The sequence below is a fragment of the Labrus mixtus genome, chromosome 2, assembly GCF_963584025.1.
Source record: "Labrus mixtus chromosome 2, fLabMix1.1, whole genome shotgun sequence".
Lineage (NCBI taxonomy): Eukaryota > Metazoa > Chordata > Actinopteri > Labriformes > Labridae > Labrus > Labrus mixtus.
Window position 1 is genome coordinate 29,227,226 of NC_083613.1, and position 22,668 is coordinate 29,249,893.

The 22,668-nt window shown below is 39.9% G+C and overlaps 4 protein-coding genes across 5 annotated transcripts; 2 read left to right on the top strand and 2 right to left on the bottom strand.

Annotated features, from left to right (window-relative positions):
• Positions 1–18: 18 nt before the first annotated feature.
• Positions 19–2,568, bottom strand: smdt1b (single-pass membrane protein with aspartate-rich tail 1b). 2 transcript variants are annotated; one of them, XM_061060859.1, is made up of 3 exons: positions 2,370–2,568; positions 475–628; positions 19–260 (listed from the first exon to the last, which is right to left on the bottom strand). In XM_061060859.1, exons 1-2 carry the CDS (start codon positions 2,529–2,531, stop codon positions 491–493), a joined length of 300 nt encoding a protein of 99 aa, XP_060916842.1. In that variant the 5' UTR covers positions 2,532–2,568; the 3' UTR covers positions 19–260; positions 475–490. The 2 variants fall into 2 exon arrangements, with proteins under 2 accessions (XP_060916842.1, XP_060916834.1); XM_061060851.1 differs by having other exon boundaries at positions 462–628; positions 2,370–2,567.
• Positions 2,569–3,581: 1,013 nt separating this feature from the next.
• Positions 3,582–12,491, top strand: zgc:158803 (LUC7 domain-containing protein). The gene is made up of 10 exons (XM_061060838.1): positions 3,582–4,189; positions 5,714–5,808; positions 6,416–6,514; positions 8,105–8,215; positions 8,401–8,544; positions 8,810–8,986; positions 9,132–9,295; positions 9,382–9,411; positions 9,580–9,744; positions 11,239–12,491. Exons 1-10 carry the CDS (start codon positions 4,129–4,131, stop codon positions 11,486–11,488), a joined length of 1,296 nt encoding a protein of 431 aa, XP_060916821.1. The 5' UTR covers positions 3,582–4,128; the 3' UTR covers positions 11,489–12,491.
• Positions 12,492–13,261: 770 nt separating this feature from the next.
• pane1 (proliferation associated nuclear element) lies at positions 13,262–19,019 on the top strand. Its single transcript, XM_061060889.1, has 7 exons — positions 13,262–13,436; positions 15,010–15,086; positions 15,480–15,578; positions 16,117–16,196; positions 16,414–16,505; positions 16,666–18,757; positions 18,898–19,019. Exons 1-6 carry the CDS (start codon positions 13,380–13,382, stop codon positions 16,813–16,815), a joined length of 555 nt encoding a protein of 184 aa, XP_060916872.1. The 5' UTR covers positions 13,262–13,379; the 3' UTR covers positions 16,816–18,757; positions 18,898–19,019.
• mb (myoglobin) lies at positions 19,012–21,464 on the bottom strand. Its single transcript, XM_061060915.1, has 4 exons — positions 21,350–21,464; positions 20,783–20,868; positions 19,944–20,163; positions 19,012–19,361 (listed from the first exon to the last, which is right to left on the bottom strand). Exons 2-4 carry the CDS (start codon positions 20,863–20,865, stop codon positions 19,221–19,223), a joined length of 444 nt encoding a protein of 147 aa, XP_060916898.1. The 5' UTR covers positions 20,866–20,868; positions 21,350–21,464; the 3' UTR covers positions 19,012–19,220.
• Between the last annotated feature and the right edge of the window lie 1,204 nt (positions 21,465–22,668).

The window sequence follows — 22,668 nt, forward strand, 5'->3', positions numbered from 1 at the left end:
AACACATGATTATCTGTGTGTTATCGACTCTGTTTATTAAGTTGATAGACACAAACATGCAAACAAGAGTGAAGGCGTAACAAGTGGTTTTGACAGCCTCACATGATATGATATTTGAAAAATAAATTTAGTGTAAACATAAACAGCAACGGAGAGACAAAGAAGCTCAGTTTGGATATCTTAGGAAGTCAAAGCGCCCCATCTTTTTCCTCTCTTCCTTTTGCTTGCTGGTATGCTTTCAGTCCATATTGCAAAGCACCCTGTGGATAGAAACAAAACAAAAACATGTCATCAGCTTTTTACTGTTACCTGTTGCCACCGTATCAGAAATGCCACAAACTACACCCTTTCACATGAAGCCGACACACCCATCAATCACTTATGAGATATGAACCTAAAAAGGTCCAATCAGCAGTGTTTACAGATTAAATAAGGAGGGGGGGTGGGGGGGGGCATTTTACCTTAAGCATTTACTTTTTCTGGAGTTAGCTCAGTCATCATCGTCGTCGTCCTCAGGGACAAAGATGTCATGCTCCTCCAGGAGAGCCGCAAAGTTCTTGCTTATCAGAGTTCCCACATACAGGAAAGGCACCACCACCACTGTCAAGCGGATCAGACCAAAGGATGTCTGTGGAAAACAAAGAGGGACAGTTAAAACATATTTATTCAGACGGAAAGGTGCCGACTAAAACACGCATTCAATCCCCACCACCAGTTTGCCCCGTGGATATTTTTGGTCCAGGTTTGTGATTATGGGCAGCTGTTTCACCAGAAATCTAATCTCCCCAAGTTAATATAGCAGAGCAAAAGAAAAGAAGCTTTGCTCACAGGGGTTCGTGCATTTTTGCCTAAAATGGCAGGGGATCATCTCAGGCAGCCGCAACACAGCTGGATCGAGAGGGCACCGAGACCAAATATGTGTGCAGGAGGCATGACGTATAACATGTCCCACGGGTTGTGTGCTCTGTTTCCACACACCACAGCTTTAATCTTCATATCATGAGTCTTCTTATTAAAACGTCTTTGAATAAAAAGGTTTACATAATCTGACTTAATTGGGGCTGTCTGGAAATGAAATGAAACATGAATCCTGTTTGCCTGTGTTTTCAAATAAATGTAAAAGGCATTTATAATCGAATTTATTATAATATGTTAAATTGCACCTCATTAAATCATGCTTCAAATAGAATTATAAAAAGACAGAAAAACAGAGTGAGATGCAATAAAGGCTTATGTGTGGCCTATTAGCTTTAATTTGTCTCCTGGGTACGACCTTGTTGTTTCTGTTTAGTTCAGGAGCGTATATTCAATCACGAGAAGTAAAGCTGAATAAAGGAATAACAAGGATTACCTTTTAAGTCACACATTAACGTGTCCCACGCATTAAATATCTGCCAGGGTCTAAAAGTTTCAGATGTTAGAGCTATCTGTGAGTGTGCCGGAAAAAAAAAAGTGAGATGTACAACGCTGGGTGTGATTACAGTCTCATCAGAGAGACGGGTGTTACAGTGTTAAATGGAAACATTATCCTTGACCTTTCTCGTCTTGCCAAGATGCACACACAGGTACTTTGTTATGGCTGTTTGTGCGATACAATACACTTTGTCCCCTTTGGGATATTTGTCTTTGCACACATCTGCAGTATTATTATTAAATAAACAATGAACTAAACAACAACACACATGTAGACAAGGAACCACATAGCCTACCAATAATAACAAACAACAACATGTGGCATATTGCAAAAACATCAGTATAAAAAAACACATTATCAGTGAAAACATAAGAACACCATGATGCTTATGCATAACCCCGACAGCCTCAATAAACAGGACTAAATTGAGGGGGGCACAAACTAGTTTTTAAATTGGTTCAGTTTGCATTTGGGGGGCTCTGTATCGTCTGTCGTTCTCAGAATGGAGGAGGTGAGATGGGTCAATACTCTCTGTGCTTGCCTCAGAACAGACTGCTCCTATATTGACTAAAAGGGAGAGGTTTTCAGCCCTCCTCTAACCTTCAAGGCAGTCTGCACCAGACGGGCAACCTTATATTTCTTAGGTCGATTTATTTTTGCGCCAACCAAAACTATTAATCAGAAGAAAGTAATGTTGCTTAACATAATTTCTATTGCTTTATCAAAATGCCGGGTTTTAAATCAATAATTTTGTAGAAGGTAGGATTGAGATACTTCCTGAAAGTAGCAGTAGGCTATTTTCTGTAAACACGCGTTCATTGGCTGATTTAAGGAACGCCTGCGCCTGTTCTGTCATTTCACTGGCAGCTTGAAGTGTCAATCACGGTCAACCATCATGTCCCGCCTACGCTGGCAGTCATATTTTCTTATCGGTAACGAGGAAGAACAAACTCACTTTATTCGGTTTCGGTAAGATTGCCCCCGATGGCGTTGATACTGCGGTCCGGCTCTGCGTCGTCTTCGATATGTTTGATGTTTTAAGGCCGGTGTTACGACTCACTATCCCCATATTTTTGGTGGAAAGTCGCAGAGGGAGCCGCAGTAAACTGGTCGCCATTTTTCCAGATTCTCTGGTTGCAGGTTGTGACGTTGCTATGGGAGGAAACGGCACGCAATGGGCGCGTCTTCTTCACCCTATGGTCTTTACGTTTGAAAAAAACACAACTCTAATTTTAACCACATAATAATTCCATGTATTCGTTATAATTACCTACACATAAATGTCAGTCCAGTTCATTTCTTCATTTCTGCAAATCTGACTTCTTAAACACAAATTCACCAACCAGTGAATTAAATTGTGTAATATGGATATCTACGAAAGGTCAAGCTAAATTTAAAATCCAAATGTAATTCAATAAGGGCTTTATTGGCATGGGAAACACACGTTTACATTGCAAAAAAAATCTGAAATGAAAATAAAACACAAATAGTCCAATAAAAGAATTTTAAAAAAAACCCATTAAAGTAACAGAGCTGTGCAGGATTGTAGTATAACAAAGTGTACAAAATATATAAACAGTTTGTGTTTCAATTAAAAATACAAGTTGAAAATGTAACTTTGCTCTTAAAATATTATATTAAAATTATAAAGATAAGATAAGATAATCATTTTTTACGGGAAATTTACAGTGTTACAGCAGCAAAGAGCAAAGATTGCAAACAGAAAGTGAACACATTACAATTTAAATAAAAAAAGAAAAATTAAGAATGTACAAAAAACTAGACAGATACCAAAAATAGATTTAAAAAAAATATATATATATATTTAAAAAAAACATAAAATGAATTAACATTTTAAATAATTATTTAAATATTTTATTAATTAATGATGTGTTTCATAAATTATTTATTTATATATTACCAATTTTAAATAATTAATGACATTTAAATAATGATTTAATAACAGATGCATTTAATTAATTAAATAATTATATATTTATTTATATATTTGTTGATTTATTTCCAATATTAAACAATTGATGACACATTTAATGATTTAATTAATTATATATTTCATTTTGGCACTTTCAGTCCTCCATACCCAGCAGCGTAGAGCTCGCGTCAGCAGCGCGCTAACTGCAGAGTCGGATTCACGGGAGCGCGCTTTCTGCGGTCATGCGCACCGCACGGAGGGAACCGGAAAGACGGAAGAAAGGAAGGTCCAACACACTTGCGAACTTCTAGCTGACTTGCTAGAGAATACAGTTAAATGCGACGTTAACAGGAGAAGTGGTTACTTATTTCAGTACAGGTTTAAAATAGCTTAAACGCCCCGTCTGTCTGCATTCAGTCACCGCCCTCTCAACTCGACCAGGGTGAGGGGAAGGGGGGGTGGGGGGACTCCGGCAGTTTTCAAACAGACACCGCTCACTACCTCGAAGTCCTCCACCGTCATACATTCACATTCAACCAACCAACCGTGTAAAGTGTCGTGAAAGACAGTGACTTGAATTAACCTTACACTCAACCCCGCTCGCTGCCTCCTCGGCGGGACCGGAGCCCCTTTTCCTGCTTGTGGGAAAAGTTATCGGCGGTGGCGGCGGAGGAGGACGAGGAGCCAGGCGGGCCTGCTGTCGAGGAGGCTGCATGTGTGAGGAGGACCGTGTCCGGCCGAGGAGCGACTCACACACACACGGCGACAAACACCCAGAAACATGTCGGCCCAGGCACAGATGAGAGCAATGCTGGACCAGCTCATGGGGACCGGGAGAGACGGTGAGATCTGATCGCACCTGGACACGAGTTTGTGTTGTTGCTAAGCATTAGCCTCCTAGCTCACCAATCCGTGAGGCATGGCTTTTTTTTTTCTACCGAGCTTTAGCTTCCCTGACTTGTAGCCAGCCCGGTTAGCAAAGCTACCTGTTGTGTATTTTGAGTTTACATGCGAGTTTAAGTTGCCGTGCTTAACATCTTCGACCTCCCGGGTGGATTTTAAAGTCGGCGTGATACTGTCGCAGTTTGTTTTGTCTTTTGTAATCAAAACTTTATGCAAGCGTGGACTGCTGAGGTGTACCAGATGTGTGACTCATTCATCGCGAGGTAGCATGGCAGTGGGGCTGGCTGACGTGAAAGTTAAACCACCAAGAAGTGCCGGGCAATTACATCGAGTTTAAATTTTCCAATTACGGATTTGCTTCCCCAAGATCAGGAAAACAAGATAATGGAGATTAAGTGATTACTGTGCCGCATGTTGTGTTGAGCACGTTTTTCCATGTGTGGTAAAAGTACAACACTACTACTATCTCCAAAACATAGTTGATTTATTTTTATTGATTTTTTTTTTTTTTACATGTGCTGTATATATTTTTTCACTTATTTATTTTAATGTATTGCTCGTTTTTCCAAAGTGTTAAAATTGTTTAAGTTCAATAAATGCTTCACAACAGGGTCCTAAGTCTCTTGACTAGACCAGGGGTGGGCAACTGCGGCCCTCGTCAACCCCTCAATGTGGCCCTCGGGTCAATTTTTATATCTCAAAACATGGAAGAAAACGCGACAAAATCTGCCATGAAATCATGAAAAACCCAGAAATATTTCCATGATAATATTTGATCACTGGTATATGTTGAGTTAAATTTGAGACATTGTTGACTGTAATCGTTTTTTGTATCCTACAATTTGGGCCCCCTGACAGTCAGAATTAAATGAATGTGGCCCTTGCTGTGACCAAAGTTGCCCCATCCCTGGACTAGGCTCTTCTCCTCTGTCGCCCCCCGGTGGTGGAATGAACTCCCAAACTCTGTTCAATCTGCACCTTTAAGAAAAAGCTAAAGACCCAGCTCTTTCATGAATACCTACTAACTTAATGATGATGGTCTCCATATTATTGATGATGATGATGGTAATGACGATGGTTTTTGTTTGATAACGATGACTTATAAGATGGTTTCTATACTGATTAGAGCTCTCAAGAACTGCCCTCAATGTTGTGCTTTGCCTCTGGTCACTTCCTGTCAGCACCTGTGTGTCCAATCAGACTCAAAGCTGATCGTTTGCTCTTACTGACATTGTTCCTTTTTTTCTAGATCCTCGCTTGTGTTGTACTTACTCTCTGATGTACGTCGCTTTGGATAAAAGCGTCTGCTAAGTGATTTTGTAGAATTGTAATCAATGAGGTATCATGTTGGATGATCCTGATCTCAATCAACAAAAAGATAATCATAATGATTCTTGCCATAATCGAACAGCCCTAACCTCGAGGTGAAACATCCGTCTGACTCTCTCTTTCTCTTTCTTCAGGAGACATCATGAGGCAGAGAATCAAGTTTACAGATGAGCGAGTCTGCAAAAGTCACCTTTTGGACTCCTGCCCACATGACATTCTGTCTGGCACTGTGAGTACCATGTTTGTAAACACCTACAGAGAGCATTATTATGTGTCACACGAATTGCTTCCAGAAACTGTGTCAGTGGATTTAGGTCTGCTCCAGGACAATTAACTCAAAATGATAAAATGACAATGAAGTTTCAAATTTGCTGGTGGGCAGAAACCTGACTGAAATGTTTGACAATCCCCCCAAAAAATATGTAAGGAAAGCTACAAGCTGCAATATGCCACAAATAGTACAATTTATCAGCTGGTGTTTATGTAAAGAACTCCTGCATGGTGTTGCCTGTAAACAATTGAATGTTTCTGTCCGATTAAACAGTTGGACTGAAATGTAAATAAGAGCGGAGTTCAAAAATGATGAATTTTGATGTGAACACACCAAATATACAGCTGAACTTCATGCTCAGTATGTCTCCTTTCTTTCAAACTCAGTAAATCAATAAAGTCAGTGTTAAAGACAATACCCTGCAGCACTCTGATTCCCATCCACAGTCCCCATTAGGACATTCATAGTGGTCTACAACATTTAACACTAGGATATGTGGGTTTGACTAGTCTCGGGATAGGTTGAAGAGTTGAACACAGTATTGATGTTTTTCTGATTCCTGCAGAGAATGGACCTTGGAGAGTGCATGAAGGTTCACGATTTGGCCCTCAGAGCTGACTATGAGATTGCCTCTAAGGAGCAGGAGTTCTTCTTCGAGCTTGACGTGAGTCACACACACACACACACACACACACACACACTCATGTCTGTTTTACTCAGCTTATTCAAGGTAATACAGTTTTGCTTCTGTTCCATCTCGACATCTGTGTGAAAAGTATCGTTCAGCCATATGACAGCAGTATGACTTGAATGTTTAATTCTGTATAAAGGCAGCATAGCAGCACAGTTTGTTGTAACTAAGAGTTTAAGATTTGATGTAGATCGATAGTTATGGATTTAGCTTTTCATATTCCTTCCTTTTTTCTTTTGTTTTACCTGGAAGAAACATTTTCCTTTAGCTGTGATTGTTCACAGCACTTTAAACTTGTACCAGCTGGCTACTTTCTCAGCATTTCAATTCAAGACGCTGTCTTTTCTGACATGATTTTTGACATAATGCTTTAGTGTTCTAAGTAGTGTGCTCGCTTCTTTTGGAGTCAAGAAGACCTCAGCAGAAAACTCTGCTCCTGGCAACAACAACAAAAATGTTGGCAACGGACACTGAAGTGTCTTTTTAGAGATTAGTTCAGTTAAATTTACGGTTTGTCATGCCGCCTCTGCTTCTGTGTTTTAATGATGCAGCTAAAAACTCACAGCCCCATGTCTTCTGGACTCACGAGTGAAATTGAGCCCTTGTCTTTCGGCTTATGTTCAACGAGATCGTACTTTACATTTACATTGCTAAGAGGGTACGCGTTAGGCAGGCATAAGTGCAGATTTCTATAAAACGTCTGCCTACCTTTTACCCGTTTGATCTCCCGTTTACCCTAGAGCGATAATAATGCAGGAAAAAGTCACAATCACATAAATGTTTCACTCAAGCTGAACTTTAAGAATCCAGTGTTGTCCTCTCACCCACAACAGCAGTTCAGATAATTCTCCACCCTCACAGTCCTGTTTTAAGGTTTAACTGCATATCCTCATTTAGGCCATTGTCAGTTGATCTACAATCAGTAATCATTATTATGACATCATAATTCTCCTTAATATGAGAAATAGCCCTCCTGTATCTACACCAACCCTCTGGAGTTTAAAATGATTCAGAGTGAAGATGTTGTATTAATGACAAACAAAGAATAGCGAGGTGGATGACAGTAAATTATTTAGACTGTATTAAGAGATGATAATTGAAACTTAAAGGTCAACTCCAGCACACTGCCTCACTTTCAAACAAATATTTATTGGCAACGATTCGGTACTAGACTTTCATCAGGCATTAGGTGAGATGACAACCGTTAAGAGAGCATGATGGTTGTCCTCTCCTCCACTCTTCACCTGATCATCTGAATGTTGCAAAAGCCAAAGAGAGTTAAACTGGAGGATTTGTTTTCAATCATTTCAGAACATTCATCCCCTAAACAGTTACTAGAACAGCACATCATGCTGACAACAAAGTTTTCTCTTCCCTCCTTCATGGACATCCTTCACATCATCATAATCTCTCCTCTGATGTCCTGATGGTTTCTGCATCCGCATCCGTCTGCGTCTGTTCACATCCAGAGTCAAAGATCTTGCACTGCCTTTTATTTTCACAGTTAATTCGTAGTGTGTATCTGGAAACAGAAAACCCCTCATGGATTTGTGTTCCTCACAGGCTGCTGAACACCTTCAGTCCTTCATCGCCGACTGCGACCGCAGGACCGAGCTAGCCAAGAAGAGACTCGCCGAGACGCAGGACGAGATTAGCGCTGAGGTGGCTGCAAAGGTGACAAACTTTCTGTTTGACATTTTCTTGTGAGTTTTCCATCAGGTTGTTATGGATGCTGTGCTATTTTCTTTTACAGGGAATGATCTGAGAGTCTTATTTTTAATTTCAAATCTGTGAAAACTGTCAGTGTTTACAACTAAGAGCTAATTTTTTTTGGCCTCCTTTTCTCTTGCTATGAAAAGGCTGAACGTGTACACGAGCTCAACGAGGAGATCGGGAAGCTTCTTGCCCGGGCGGAGCAGCTCGGGGGGGAGGGGAATGTAGACGAATCCCAGCAAGTGCTGGAAATGGTGGAGAAGACCCGGGCCTTAAAGAAGGAGGCAGAGGTCAGTCATTGAATGCTTTGTTGCACCAAGTTTATAACATTAGAATAAATAAATGATTTTACTCCTATCACCAAAATAGACTAGAAATAAGAGTTACTCTTTGTTAACATTTATGGTTTGTTAATGACATCACCAGTGAACTTCCTCAGTTACATATTGTCATACTGTAACCGTAACTAAAAGCAGATTAAACATCTCTCTCAGCACTGTTAAATATTTGTTTTACTGGTTTGTCTGGACTGAATTTGCTTTTCATGTCTCTCAGGATGTGTACAGAAACTCAATGCCGGCCTCCAGTTTTCAACAACAAAAATTACGGGTATGTGAGGTGTGCTCCGCCTACTTGGGTCTCCACGACAACGATCGGCGTCTAGCTGACCACTTCGGGGGCAAACTGCATCTCGGCTTCATTGAAATCCGAGAGAAGCTCGACAAGCTAAGAGTAAGTGGTGCTCTGGAACTAGTGTGACTATTAATCAATAAGATACATTTAGTAATAATTTCAGTCATATTTCTTTCATTGATACTGTTTGAACATAAACAGCTTGTTTTTCATCAACGTTAAATTATTATTTGTTTAAATCTAGAAAGCAGTGGTAGAAAAACAAGAGCGAATGCGAACCAGAAGACGAGAGGAGCGGGAAAAGGACGATGAAAGAGAGCAACAGTGGGAGTTGGAGCGGGAACGAGAGAGGGAGCGGGAAAGAGAGCAATGGGAGCGAGACCGAGAAAGGGAGAGGGAGCGAAGGAGGTAAGAAACAGTTTGATTTTCACTGTTCTAAAAGGCTTGGTGTTGTATAAAAACTCAAAATAACAGTTTTTTTGTTTCTCTCTTAGATCAAGATCTAGAAGTGGAGAGCGATACAGGTATGTCTGCGTGTGGTCAGAGAAGCTTCAGAGACTTTGAATTTCTCACAATATAAAGATTCATGGTGCTCAATGCCTGCAAACTCCAGCTGTGTGTCCAGTTTACAAAGATCTCTAGATGGAAATAAAATTTAAAAAAAATTAATTCTCCCTGAATGTATTTTACAGGGAGGGAGGCAGTTCGTCCTCCCATCATTCTTCAAGACGGCACCGCTCCTCTCGCTCCAGAGAAGAAGGTGGAGAGCGTGATCGTGAGAGAGAGAGGGACAGGAAACATCGACACAAGGACAGGCATCGCTCACGCTCCCACTCTCACAGACAAAAAAGGAAGAGGTGTGGCTTTTCTCTATCACCAGAACTTGCATGTTTTGAAACAACATTTGAGATGTCCTCCTTAACTAACTAAACTCAAGTCATTCAACTTTTAACCAGTGTCTATAAACCAATTCTTAGCGTACATTCAGGACTAAGGAATACACACCAATAAGCCATAACATTATGACCATATATGCAGCTCTGCCATAAATTCTTCAGCCTGAACACTACATTTTATGAAGCTTCTAAATTTCCAGTTTTTGTTGACATGGTCAGAAAGTGAAGAACTCTACTCTAAAAAAAACATTATTGAAATCATAGTAGTTGGTGGTTGTGAACTAGAGTGCATTAAATTTTAAAGGTGCTCCCATCTTGTACTTTATTGGATTGGGAAAAGTGGTAGATACACACTTCAATATAATACATTCCAGTACAGCACCACCAACACCCACAACGTAAGGGCCCCCTTACAATCTTTTTAGCCACCCCAAAATCCTTAACTATTATTGGCTGTTTGCTTTATCAGAGGTGTGGACTTCTGTTGAAATCCACTATTCAGGCTGTGTTGCAACAGCCAGCTCATGGTTTTCAGTGTTTGTATGCAGTGCAGAGGTTTGTTTGCAATTATTCAGTCATTTTAAAAATACTTAAAATTGTGACTTTAGACTTACATTTTTTTTTTCATCTATGAAGATGTACGTGTAAAAGTCGATTTGATTAATGCAGACAGGACTGAAGATGTAAATAAATGCTCTTCTTTCATGTGTGTGCACACAAACTTCAGGCCCCCCCCCCCCTGTACATGTCAGCGCCCCGGTCGGGCCACCCACGTCTAAGTCTGGACAGACTGATGCCTGATGCCAAACAAAATGTGACCTGTTTCAAGCCCGACATTATTCAGATTTAGCCAATCGGTTTGTCGTTCTACAAAATAGGCAAAAACAGATGTGAAGATAATCAGTGACTTCAGTTAGCCATTTCTCCACACAGGATGGACAGCTTCTTTCTAAGTCTAACATTTATCACAGGTCTTTGTAAATTATTTATCTGTAGATTCTGTTTTTGGACAAAAAGCTGTCTGAATACTTCACCTTCTTTGTTGTTTTGTTTGGGATTGCGTATTAAGCCGTTTATGAATGTAAAAAATGACTAATTTATCTTTAACACAACAGACAAATGAATCTACAATGAAAACAAGTTCAACTTACTTTTAAGTTTCCGTCCACATCACCACTCAAGCTTTGCAACATTAAACACTGAACACCAGCAGTAAAATAAAAACAATATTTTGAGTTTCAAAAGGTGATGGCAGACACTAGCTTGGACTCCTTCCTCTTGTGCTGATGAAGAATTGTTTGGCCTCTATAAAACTGGTCAAACTGGTTCTAGGTTAACCTGTTTCAAAAGATAAAGAACCATCCAGACAATGTTTTAAACAAGTCCTTCAAGTGCTCTGCCAAGGATTTTTATGTAATCTGTTGTGGGTTTTTTTTTTTCTTTCTTTTTCTTCAGGTCCTCAAGGGAAAGAACTTCTCACACCCGAGAGAGGGAGCGCTCGCAGTCCCAGGAGAGAGGTGCAGAGGGCGCAGCAGAGGGCGCAGTAGAGGGCGTGCGTAACGACAGGCCAGAGTGTGGAGACTGGCAGGACAGGGAGCAATCCCCTTCTGTGGACACAGCCAGGGGGAGAGAACGAGAGAGATCCCTTTCTTATGAGCGGGACCGTCGCTCCAGCTCAGAGGAGCGAGAGTCCGGAGAGATATGAACTGGACGACCTCCAAAGTCCTTTAATTTGGATTTTTGAGTAAAAAGGAGCATGGAGAGACGAGTGTGTGGCGGTGCGTGCGAGTGTGTTTCGGCTTTGTATGCGTGTTCATGTTAAAAGCAGGACATGTACATTAGCAGGGATGAAATTCTGAAAATAAACTTGGGAATGAGGGAACAACTTCAGCGGTGGTGGTCAAAGAAACATGCAAACAAACTTTTATAAGACTGCATTGTTGTCCTAGTGAGACCTGGAAGCATGATAGTCATTTTTTATGTAATTTTGTCAATCTTGTGTACAGTTTCTTTGACAGCGATGAGGGATGAGTGAGAGCAGTCCTACTTAAAAACCTTCTTTATTTTTCTCACATGAAGTGCTTTTATTTTATTTTTTACCAGTAGTCGGTTCTTTGATTTTATAACTGTTTGTTCTGTTCCTTTAGGAATCTTACCAGTTTCTGCATCTCTGGATCCCTTTTCTCGGGTTGGGTTCATTAATAAGCGGCATAACCCTAGCAGTCATGTTTGAAATGAGCTGTTTATGACTGAAGGCACTTAAGATGTTTGTGTTTTATCGGCTGCCTTTAAGCCATACCAATCTCATTTGAAAAAACTTGATAAACATCCCTGAGCTTGTCCATCATTTCAGATGCAGTGACATGCTGGTACTTTGAAAATAAACTCACTTTCCCCCCTTGAAGAAGTCATCCAAATGTTTCAGAGATGTGTATGCATAAAGGGGAAGTGGATCGTTACATCCTCACTCTTACCGGTCTGGGAGCCTGTGTCCCGTTTGCTGTGATACAACCTGGTAGCACTGGGGGAATCTTTTTTTTTTTTTTTTGTTGCTGTGCCATCATTAAGTGAATAAAAATGTCTGCCTTCTTACAAATGCAATGTGTTTATACAGATTTCTCTTTAAATCTCCGTTTGTAAAAGTTCAGGGTTCAGATACTGACTTGCCCGCAAAGGTCGTCCGCCGAACTGGAAGATTAGCAGTTTGATCCCAGGCTTCTACAGTCCTGTGTTACAGTGCACTTAACATACTGACCCTTTATTGCTCTATAATTTATGTGTGTTAATGACTATAAGAATGGATCCTAGTGAGCATCTTAGCAGCTGCCTTTGTCATCGGTGAGTGAATTTTGACATAGGGTACAGTGTAAAGGGCCAAGTCTATTTTCTAGTTTTTGTAATGACTGTTCCAGTAAGACCTCGTTTATTAGTTAGAGGACCTCTTTGAGTTCCAAAGTGACTGGATAGATATCCATAAACGTAACAATGACAGTTTTAATATAACACAAGGTACACCATAAATATGCAGATGTGTTAAACCTTTAAAAATATGTGTTATTATTTCATTACAATTGCAGTTTTTTTTAAGTGTTGTGAAAACTAGTGTTTTACTTGCAGGTTATTCTTGCTGAAATTCATTGGGGTACATTTCCATCTGATGTTGAATCATTGCACAGTGCACATAATGCTGCAGACACTGAATCGTCTCCTGCTTCTGCAGCAGTGACTTATTTTTTGCTGATTGTTTCCCTTTAAAGAGGAAAACCAGGTGCAAAACAAGACGTAGTGAATTACGAATACAGCATTTTTCTTCAAACACATTATGTACCTTAAATAAATAAATAAATCGTAAGTAGTAAGTTGTAAAACTCCTGGCACCCGGTAGGTGGCGAAAAACAACTGATAACGAATAGAAGGTGAAACGTCACAGCGGAAGAGTCGAAAGCGGCCTCCTCCTTACGTAAAAACGTGATGACGTCAAACGCACGTTTAGAAAAGAAGCGCGAGTTGAAATGTACAAAATAACAAGCGGCTCCTCTCCGGTTTTCTCTCTGTTCACTAACGAAACTGAGGCTGTTTAAAGTGTTTTCTTCAGGATGTCATCGCTGAAGCCGTTCAGTAAACTGCCTGCGTTGAACTCAGCGAACATCTTGGTGAGTTGTTTGTATTTTATTTAATTATTTGCAGCGACGTGGATACACATGACAGCTGACTGAAAACATCACAGTGTAGTCTGCAGCTGCTCTTACCATTAACTTACAATGCATTAAAGTGTTTTAAAGCAGGATAGCTTAGTCATAATCTATAATAGTGTTAGTGCATTCTTATTTTACAGATAATCTAAACCTATTAAAACGTGTTTAGCCCCCCTTGTTAAAGCAGGTCCACATTTCAAAACAAAAACATAATGTAGTGGCTCCTTACAATGTGTACAGCATAGTGCCTGAAATGGTGTTCAGATGTCAGAATACAATTTTTATTATTTAAATGTATTATACTAGGATGAGCCCCCTTGAGGTGTATCACCTCAAACAGAGTCCCAAACAGAAGATTTACAAAGACAAAACATAACACTACAGACAAAACAAGCAAAAAAAATAATACATAAGCCTACAACAAAAAACATAAAAACAGGGGACAACACAAAGATCAAATACAACAATTGCAACTACAACTTTCGACTAGACACCTTAGAGCAGGGGTGGGCAACTGGCGGCCCGGGGGCCACATGCGGCCCCCATCAACCCTCAATGTGGCCCTCAGATCAATTAATTGGGAACATGACGAAAACATGACTATATCTGCCATGAAATCATGAAAACCAGAAACATTTCCATAATAATATTTGATCACTGGTATATGTCGAGTTAAATTGGAGACATAATTGACTGTAATCGTTTTTGTATCCTACAATTCGGCCCTCTGGCAGTGAGAATTAAATTAATGTGGCCCCTTGCTGTGACCAAAGTTGCCCCATCCTTGCCATAGAGGAGAGAGGCTCAGTCTGCACACAGAGAAATAATAAACATAAACAGTGTTAACGATACGGAAAACATACGCAATCAGTTTGAAGACGAGAAAACAAAACATTTTTAAATAAGTGGAAAGATGACAAAGAACAGAGACGTATAGTTAACTTATAAATTATTATATTATCATCTGCAAAGAAAAGAAGGATACAGCATTTCAGCTAAATGTGATTATCTTTTTGTTATGTGTAATACGAATGTTAAGCTCTAAAAAGTAATCAAGCTGAATTAAATATTAACTCTTGACACGTTTGATAAAAATGCACCCTAAGGTGTTGTGTTTGGTATTTGTACGTATGTCTATGAAAGTCATCAGTAGGTATTAAAGGTGTGTTAAACAGATGAATGACAGGGGTTGTAAATCACCTTTAGAAGAAAACAGTGCAAACAATTTACAATATTCACTTTACTTAATGTTGGTGGATTTTAACCTGTGTAGTATGAACAAATGTTTAATTTATTTAAAGTTGAGCAGAAGTAGATTGAACACATTATAACCACTTCAGTGAAGCACAAACATAAACACAGTATTAGAGTAGGGCTACTCACGTCCCCTCATAAAGTCGAGTACATAAAAATCAAACTTTATTTGGAGGCAAGAGTCGTGTTTTGAAATTCTTTTGATGTCACGCCGGTGTGTTATTTTGCAAAGTGATATCTGGTTTTGTGCTGACATGGAGCGTCTTCTTTTCTCCAGCTGGTGGAGTTTGAGGAGCAGTTTCAGCTGAGTTTAGCGGACGCTCTGGTGGAGGAGACTGCTGTCACTGTAAATGTGTGAGTACTGCTCCTTCCTGTTAAACCGCTGGAAAAATCAGTCTGTTGTAAGATACAGCAGGAAACACCTCCTATTTTTGTTTTGTTATTGGAACTAGTGATGAATGTGTTTTGTGTAGCGCTTCACTAATGCAGCTTCTCTTGGTTTGTAAAAGTTTCTATATCTGACCTGGCTCTCAATAATAAGGCTACAAAATAAATGTATTGGCTCATCATGTTTGCCTCAAACAACCCCCCTGAGTTGTCTGATGCCCTGGACACATTGGAGTGGTAAACAATGGGCATTTTGTCCATCTGTCTTATCCATTCAATAAAACAAAACTAAAAGCATGACCGTCACATATCAGTCACCATAATCCGCCTGAATACAAATGTTTTTAATGCACCAACCAGGAGACTAGCTAAGAGTCTGCCGCTGCCCAAGGAGAATGAGGAGAGCCGTCCGAGGATAGACCTGGTGGTGTTTATCGTCAACATGATGTCAGAGCTCAGGTAAATCATCTGGTTTAATTTCCTTACCATCAGACACACTGAACAAATTTATATTTGTAGTTTTAGTTGACTTGAATGAAAGTGGATTCTTTCTAGCTGGTTGTTGTCCTTTAAAAAGTCTGCACTGCCACACGTGTACGGTAATTGTAAAACCCAGGGTAGCTTTATTTAGTAACAGGAGTAGTAGAAACTTAAACTCGTAGCACTATTTCAGTAATTAGGGCAACCTAGTGCTTCTTAATAAATCAGACAAGAAACCATTTTTTTCTGTTTTTATTTTGCTAGAAAAACGTCTTAAATCCACTCACAGCATTTAACATTAGTGTTAGAACAGGAAGGCCTGATTTCATCAGTATCTCTTGTGTGGTTTGGTCTGTATTTTGTATAATTCATCAAGATTTGTATTTGTCACATGCTCATACAGATGTGCAGTAAAACCAGTAATGATGACTGCAAGAAGAAATGAATATTTTTAGACATGTTAGGATATCGTAGTTCTTTCTGTGACATGCATTTGTTCTCTTTTCTGGGGTCATAGTTTCCAGTCAACAGAAGCTTCTCTGAAACATTTGGACCCTGGGTTTTTCCTCGGAAAAGTCTGCTTCATGGTCACTAACGGTATGACACTGATTGTTCCTTCTTCTTTTAGATTTGCTTTCTCTCTTCAGCTGCTGTTTAAGTTACACGCAGGATACGATAAAGCAGACCTGACTGTTCTAAGATGGATTATTCTGACTCCTCGCTTTATTGTTGTAAAATGCGAGCGACATTTATCTCAGTGTTTCTGGGCGTCTCCGTCTGACCGGCTGCCCTCTTCTCCATTTGTCTCCTGCAGCTCGTAATGCTTCAGTCCCCACAGAGCGACTGGACTCTGTCAGAAAACTGGCAGCGTCGCTTCACTGCCCCTTGCTGTTTGCAGAGGATCAGGTCTGTGTCGACTTTTCTCAAAGACTTGTCTATGATGTTTCAAACCAAAGACGTGATTTCAGAGTGCATATTGTGTTTTTCTAGATGTTATTGTTGTCAACATAAAACTCTTGAGTCCGTCTTTAAGGACATGTCTTGTGTCACCTTCTTTCTCTTCTAGACACCTGCAGGTGTGACCAATGCTACAGAGAGGCTGCTGACCATACTGAAGGTGACGGCGGGTCACGTTCCCATGGCGACCGCTCTCTATCTGTCCAACCTGACTCGCTGCACTGTGCCCCCAGACATCGACCAGCCATCCTTTGATTAATTCAGACTTTTTCATGTATATATTTATTATTAGTAACCTGGCGCTCCAGCCTGATAACACATCGGGTATTCTCTCTGTTGTTTCCGTGTTTTGTGTTTAGGCTTTTTGGCTGTTTCTGTTTTCTCCCTGCGATGACGTTGTGTTTTCATTAAGAGCAGAACCGGCACCTGAAGTGTGTCAGGGGAATAATATCTCCTGAAGACTGAACAAAGAGTCATGACGAGCAGGTTAAAGGACAGCTTTATGTCCGGATAGTTAAAAGGCAAAGCAATCTTTTCAACTATCAAATTTCCTGACACGTGACAGCAGAAAAACCCAGTGCAAGTTCGACAAATACATCAGCTGACATAGTTTCAGAGTGCTGTTAGCATACATGCTATTTCACTGTCATGTCTTTCTGGTAAAAAACTGAATAGAATAGTGCCATCGGATCGTCTTTCCTTCTCTACTATAAAGCTCTGTATTGAATGACCACCAGATTTATTTTTTGACAGTTCAACCCGCAGCAGAGAAATGTAACCAGTGCAGTGACCTTTTGAGATTCAGGTCTCAGAGCTAAATGACCTTTTTGTGTGTGGAATACAACAATGAAAAACTAATGATCACAAAGGGGATTTTTGAGGGCTCTTTTAACGGATTAAACTTTCCTCTGGACGGAGCAGATGTCACGCCACTGCCTCCCGCTGCGTGAGTCTGACAACTGTAGAGTGTGCCTGGAGAAAACATGCTTGGTGTCACGTCTGCAAGCATGCAAATACCCACACACACTCAAACACTATTATTAGTTCATTATGGCAAAAATCCAGCGTTCGAGTTAACCAGGCGCTTCTATGACATCACCACAAACTCAAACAGCAATAAACATCAGTATATTGACTCTCTTGGCTCTATTATAAAAGTATATCAAAATAAAAATAAGCTATTGGTCAGTCAACAAATATAAATATGTCTTTGCATTTATGGAAACATGATTTGGTTAAATGCTGCAGAAGGTCATTGGGTAAGTTGGCCAGTGTTTTAAAAGCCTGGCCTCGTGAGCTTTTACAAATTTTTGTGTTGTGACTTCTGCATTTGCACTACATTTATACCACCTCAGGCCACAGTGAGTCAGAGAGTAGGTCAGAGCACAGGGATATCTGCATTGCAGCTCCTTTAGTCAATGACAACTCCAGTTCCTGGTCTCCTGCTTAATACTGAGAGTTACATCATCACCACGACTCTGTTCAAGTAAAAGATGAGAAATCAACTTTTCAGTCTGTGCTCATCAGCGACTTTAAGTGTGCTGTGTGACAACAGGACGTGGGATTTAATTAAGATGACATTTAAACAATGTAGCAAATCAGAAAAGGAGGATGACTAGTAATGGAGAAATAAAAGGAGGGGAGGAAATTTACAGAAGGTTGAATGAGTGATAAGCTCCCCAATACGGCTGCTGTGACTCTGCCAAAAGGCTCTGCTCCATCACATCCACATTACATCAGGTGTTAACACTTTAAAGATAACCCTGCACGTGAGGACATTGCTGAGGGTGATGAGATCAAACTGGGTGTTTGTGTTCATGAAAAGAGATCTTGTTGCCTCAACATGTTTTGTATTGTAATGAGTTACCAGTCTTACAAAAAAAACATGTGCAACTCTATTTCCCTCAGCATAGGGTTCACATTAGTTTGCATAAGTAATAGACCCTTCAAGTGTTTTGTCTACCAGTCTAGTGCTATTTTTATTCCGTTTTTACTTGTGTAAGCAGAAGAACAATTCAGTGGACGTGATGGAGCATGTCCTGGCTCTTGCTGCCCATTGCTCTACATAGCTGGGTTGTGGGGGGCCAATAGGGTCCATGTGGTAGTGAATGTAGTTTATGTACTAGGAGCGAGGCTGGCTAGCTCGTATAAACAAAGTGGTAGGTTATTTGAATGATCGGTAGAATAATTGTGATGTGATTGTGATTGTGATTTATTATAGAGCCAAGAGAGTCAATATACTGATGTTTATTGCTGTTTGAGTTTGTGATGATGTCATAGAAGCGCCTGGTTAACTCGAACGCTGGATTTTTGCCATAATGAACTAATAATAGTGTTTGAGTTTCCTCACTGAGCACTCGTTCTTCTCATTATAGGGACCAAGTATGTTGAATTTATGAAACATTCTACAATCAGAAAAGGAACAAAACTCAGATCTGAAAATAAAACAATGAGCTGAGTGCAGTTACTGGTGATTTATTGGCAATATATGATAAGTGTTTACAGTGAGTCATGAAACATTAAATAATCTTTAACAGGGTCAATCTCCCTTTTCTAAAGTTTATGTTTTTAGTCTTAAGTGATTTCTTATTTCAATCAAACCATTTGATTTTGAACACAGCTTTTGCAGATGGAAAAAAAAAAAAAGCTTTGCAACTAGAATGTCTAGCCGGTGAAGCCAAGTTCTTTGTAGTTGGCCTCCATGTCAGCTATGACGACTGCCATCACGTTCCTCAGGGCCTCCTGCCCGCCAGCGTCGAGTCCAGCCTTCTCCCCCATGACTTTACCAATGACCTCTGCGATCAGCTGGTGAGAAAACAAAAGGCCAAGGGTGATTAAACTTGTTAAAAAGCAGTCAGGAGGACACAGGAAATGTGATGCGACAGAAGCAACTTTTTAACATAAAGATCAAGCAGCAACTTTCAGGGTTTATAATTTGAGCCTGTGAGTAAGTAATAAAGACTGCAGTTCATCTAATGGCCACTAGGGTTGGCTTCAAAAGTGAGTCGATCCCCAAAGAAGACCATATTAAAATGCCAAAAGCAAAACATGTTTACAGCCAGGTACAAGATACTTTGTCATGTTTACTCATTCATGTCAACTGAACGGGAGTTTATCTTAAAATCTCACATTTTAATTACTTTCAGGCTGAATTTTAAACATAATCAAGGCTACGGCAGCTTTGACTGACCGGCTCGTTGCTAGTTGCAAGCTCAGCGTATATTGTCACAAAACCTTTGAGGTATCCAATCTTCAATCCAAATTTGGTCACATTTGGCTCCAAAAAAAACGGGTGATCGCAAAACTCCACGCTTTTAAACGGTATTTCCCAAACCAATTGGTGACATCGCAGATACGTTAAAATATTTTTGTGGTCATCTCCCTCACCTTGAAGTTATTAATGGGGATCTTGTGCTTGTTGGCGTGGCTGTTGGCCATGGGCTTGAGGATTGCAGCGTGGTCGCCTTTGGCCCTCAGCAGCTCCCCGAGTTTTTTCAGTACAGTGGCACCATGGACAGAAACGGCCGCGTTACCGGCCAGGTCACTCCGGGCGATGTCAGCAAACTTGGGGAACAGCTTCAGGGTGTCTGGGTGCTCTGTGAATAAACTGTGTAAAAAAAAAAAAAAAAAAGGACGATAAACTGGAGAAAACACAACACCAAGGCACAGTTGGTGAAAAGTAATCCAACATAATTTAAACCAGCACATAGGATGAAATCAGGTGTTCAAAAGCACCCAAAAAGGGCTTTTTGATCAGATAAAACCAGGTAAACCCAATACTGTTTTTTTTTTTTTTTATCAAGATACAATCTATAGTTTGTTGTGTTTGAAACTTTTGAGTAGGATTGGGATAACGTCAATGCAAAAATTCAGGATCATCTTGATCAAAGCAGAAGGGTGATTTCAGATTGTATTACAGGGAAAAGTGCACTAAATTACTAAAATGTGGATCATTTTTTTCGAGATAAAATATTTTAAACAGCCGGGCCCCGGACTTTTGCTACCGCTGATTACACAGAGGTCATGCCCTACTTGATGTTTTAAACTTAGGCAACACAAAATATCTGAAAAATAAACAAACGGAGGCCACAAAGAGAGACATCGTTTAACATTTGAGTTAGAATTAAAGATCAGTCATCAGTTTGTAACTTCAGGAATCATGGCCCCGGCCCAGTTGATGACCTGACTAACAGAGAACGTAATCTTATCTTTCCTGAGTGACTGACCGGCTCAGAACCAGGCCCCCGTAGGCAGCGTAGTCGGCCTCCACTGGACCCCAGAACTTCAGAACCGTGTCAAAGTCAGCCATGATCTGAGGAGGGGAAGGAATAGATCATCAAAAAAAAATAACACCAAAAAAAATGATTTTAGGAATAAAAACAGATTCTGTTACAGACTGTGAATCAGATATATGACCTCAGCTGCCCTCTGCGTCTGTAACATGACCTCAGTGAAATGCAGCCGAATTCATGTAAAGGAATATCAGCTGGATTCGATGCTTTAAAGGCTGCCCATTGGTAATAAATATCAATCTTTTTTTCTCTTGAACAAACTTATAACTTGACACTAACAATTGTAATAAAAAATAAAACATTTAACCTTGACTTTTCTGTGCATCCTAAATTAATGCTGAAGGACCAAAGCAGAGTGATATATGTGTTATTATTATTTTTTTATGAGTCCTGAAGTGCCTTTTCTGTCTCTTGTATTCTCTTTAAGAGACTTTACCCTAATTGAACACATTTAATCAGTTATTATTAATTAACCTTTATAAAAAAAGACTTAGCACCTACCTGCAAAGTAGTTTAATGTCCTGCGTATAAACACCAAGTTCTTCTCACCTCCCAAAGTTGATCTTTTATACTCCTCTGTCCTGTGATTAAAATAATGCCAGCCCTCCCATCCATCTCGCCACAGGTCTCTTCAAATGTCAACAACACCTCTCGTTGTAATCTGGAAAAATGTGTTTGATGTGGTTATGTGACACCAGTGTGTTTGATTTCCTGTTTCATCTCACTGTACCTTTTATATGCCCTGATATGATTGTCTGAATAACAAATATTAGATTTCAAACATTTGTTGGAAAAACTGCAGATTAGTTTCATTTTTTTTTTTTTTATTACTGATCATCAGTTTGTCTGACGGAAACTTTATTCTGTGATGGGTTACACTACTCTTATCATTGTTCTGATTATATGTAAAAAAAAAAAAAAAAATCATCCCAGGATTTCATTTTGGGGCGACAGCAGCTCAGCCTGCAGCAAATTGGGTTGGGAACAGGTGTGTTCCAGCTGTGCAGACCAAAATATGGAAGTTGTTCTGGCTCCTAGAGAGATGCCAGGTCACTTCCTGAGTACTGCCGAGGTGCCCTTGAGCAAGGCACCGACCCCCCCCCCCCAACAACTCTGGAGCACTCCCTGTGTAGCAGCCCCACTCTGACATCTCTCCACTAATGCATGTCCACAGGTCCTGTTTGTGTGCATTTCGGGTTTTAAGTGTGTGAGAAGCGAGTCTCTCAATAACAGTGTACACCAGAATTTCTCTCATGTATTAATAAAGTATGTAAAATTATAAATAATTAAAACCCTCTGTGGACTCAAAGATTTACAGTGATATGACAGCAGCCTAAAGACAATGGTGCAAACTTTACTTCTTTACTACTTCTGTTAAACTTGAACTTTTGCTCATCCGTAGGCTATTTTACGACGGAGGATTAGGGCCATGTTAAAAAAAATAAAAAAATTAAATTTTGAGATTAAAGTCCTAAATTTACGAGATTAATCTCGTAAATTTACGAGTTTAATCTCCTAAATGTACAACTTTATTCTCGTAAATTTACGACTTTAATCTTGTAAATGTACGACTTTATTCTCGTAAATTTACGACTTTAATCTCGTAAATGTACGACTTTAATCTCGTAAATTTACGACTTTAATCTCGTAAATGTACGACTTTATTCTCGTAAATTTACGACCTTAATCTCGTAAATGTACGACTTTATTCTCGTAAATTTACGACTTTAATCTCGTAAATGTACGACTTTAATCTCGTAAATGTACGACTTTATTCTCGTAAATTTACGACTTTATTCTCGTAAATTTACGACTTTAAT

Excerpts from the sequence above, each read along its gene's own strand:
- smdt1b (XM_061060859.1), bottom strand. The coding sequence starts at position 2,531 with ATGGCGACCAGTTTACTGCGGCTCCCTCTGCGACTTTCCACCAAAAAT. Across the intron at positions 629-2,369 it reads TCTTACCGAAACCGAATAAA|ACATCCTTTGGTCTGATCCG; the intron begins GTGAGTTTGTTC and ends TGTTTTCCACAG.
- zgc:158803 (XM_061060838.1), top strand. The coding sequence starts at position 4,129 with ATGTCGGCCCAGGCACAGATGAGAGCAATGCTGGACCAGCTCATGGGG. Across the intron at positions 6,515-8,104 it reads AGTTCTTCTTCGAGCTTGAC|GCTGCTGAACACCTTCAGTC; the intron begins GTGAGTCACACA and ends TGTTCCTCACAG. Across the intron at positions 8,545-8,809 it reads CCTTAAAGAAGGAGGCAGAG|GATGTGTACAGAAACTCAAT; the intron begins GTCAGTCATTGA and ends CATGTCTCTCAG.
- pane1 (XM_061060889.1), top strand. The coding sequence starts at position 13,380 with ATGTCATCGCTGAAGCCGTTCAGTAAACTGCCTGCGTTGAACTCAGCG. Across the intron at positions 13,437-15,009 it reads TGAACTCAGCGAACATCTTG|CTGGTGGAGTTTGAGGAGCA; the intron begins GTGAGTTGTTTG and ends TCTTTTCTCCAG. Across the intron at positions 16,197-16,413 it reads CTGCTTCATGGTCACTAACG|CTCGTAATGCTTCAGTCCCC; the intron begins GTATGACACTGA and ends TGTCTCCTGCAG.
- mb (XM_061060915.1), bottom strand. The coding sequence starts at position 20,865 with ATGGCTGACTTTGACACGGTTCTGAAGTTCTGGGGTCCAGTGGAGGCC. Across the intron at positions 20,164-20,782 it reads GGGGGCCTGGTTCTGAGCCG|TTTATTCACAGAGCACCCAG; the intron begins GTCAGTCACTCA and ends TTTTTTACACAG. Across the intron at positions 19,362-19,943 it reads TCCCCATTAATAACTTCAAG|CTGATCGCAGAGGTCATTGG; the intron begins GTGAGGGAGATG and ends TTTTCTCACCAG.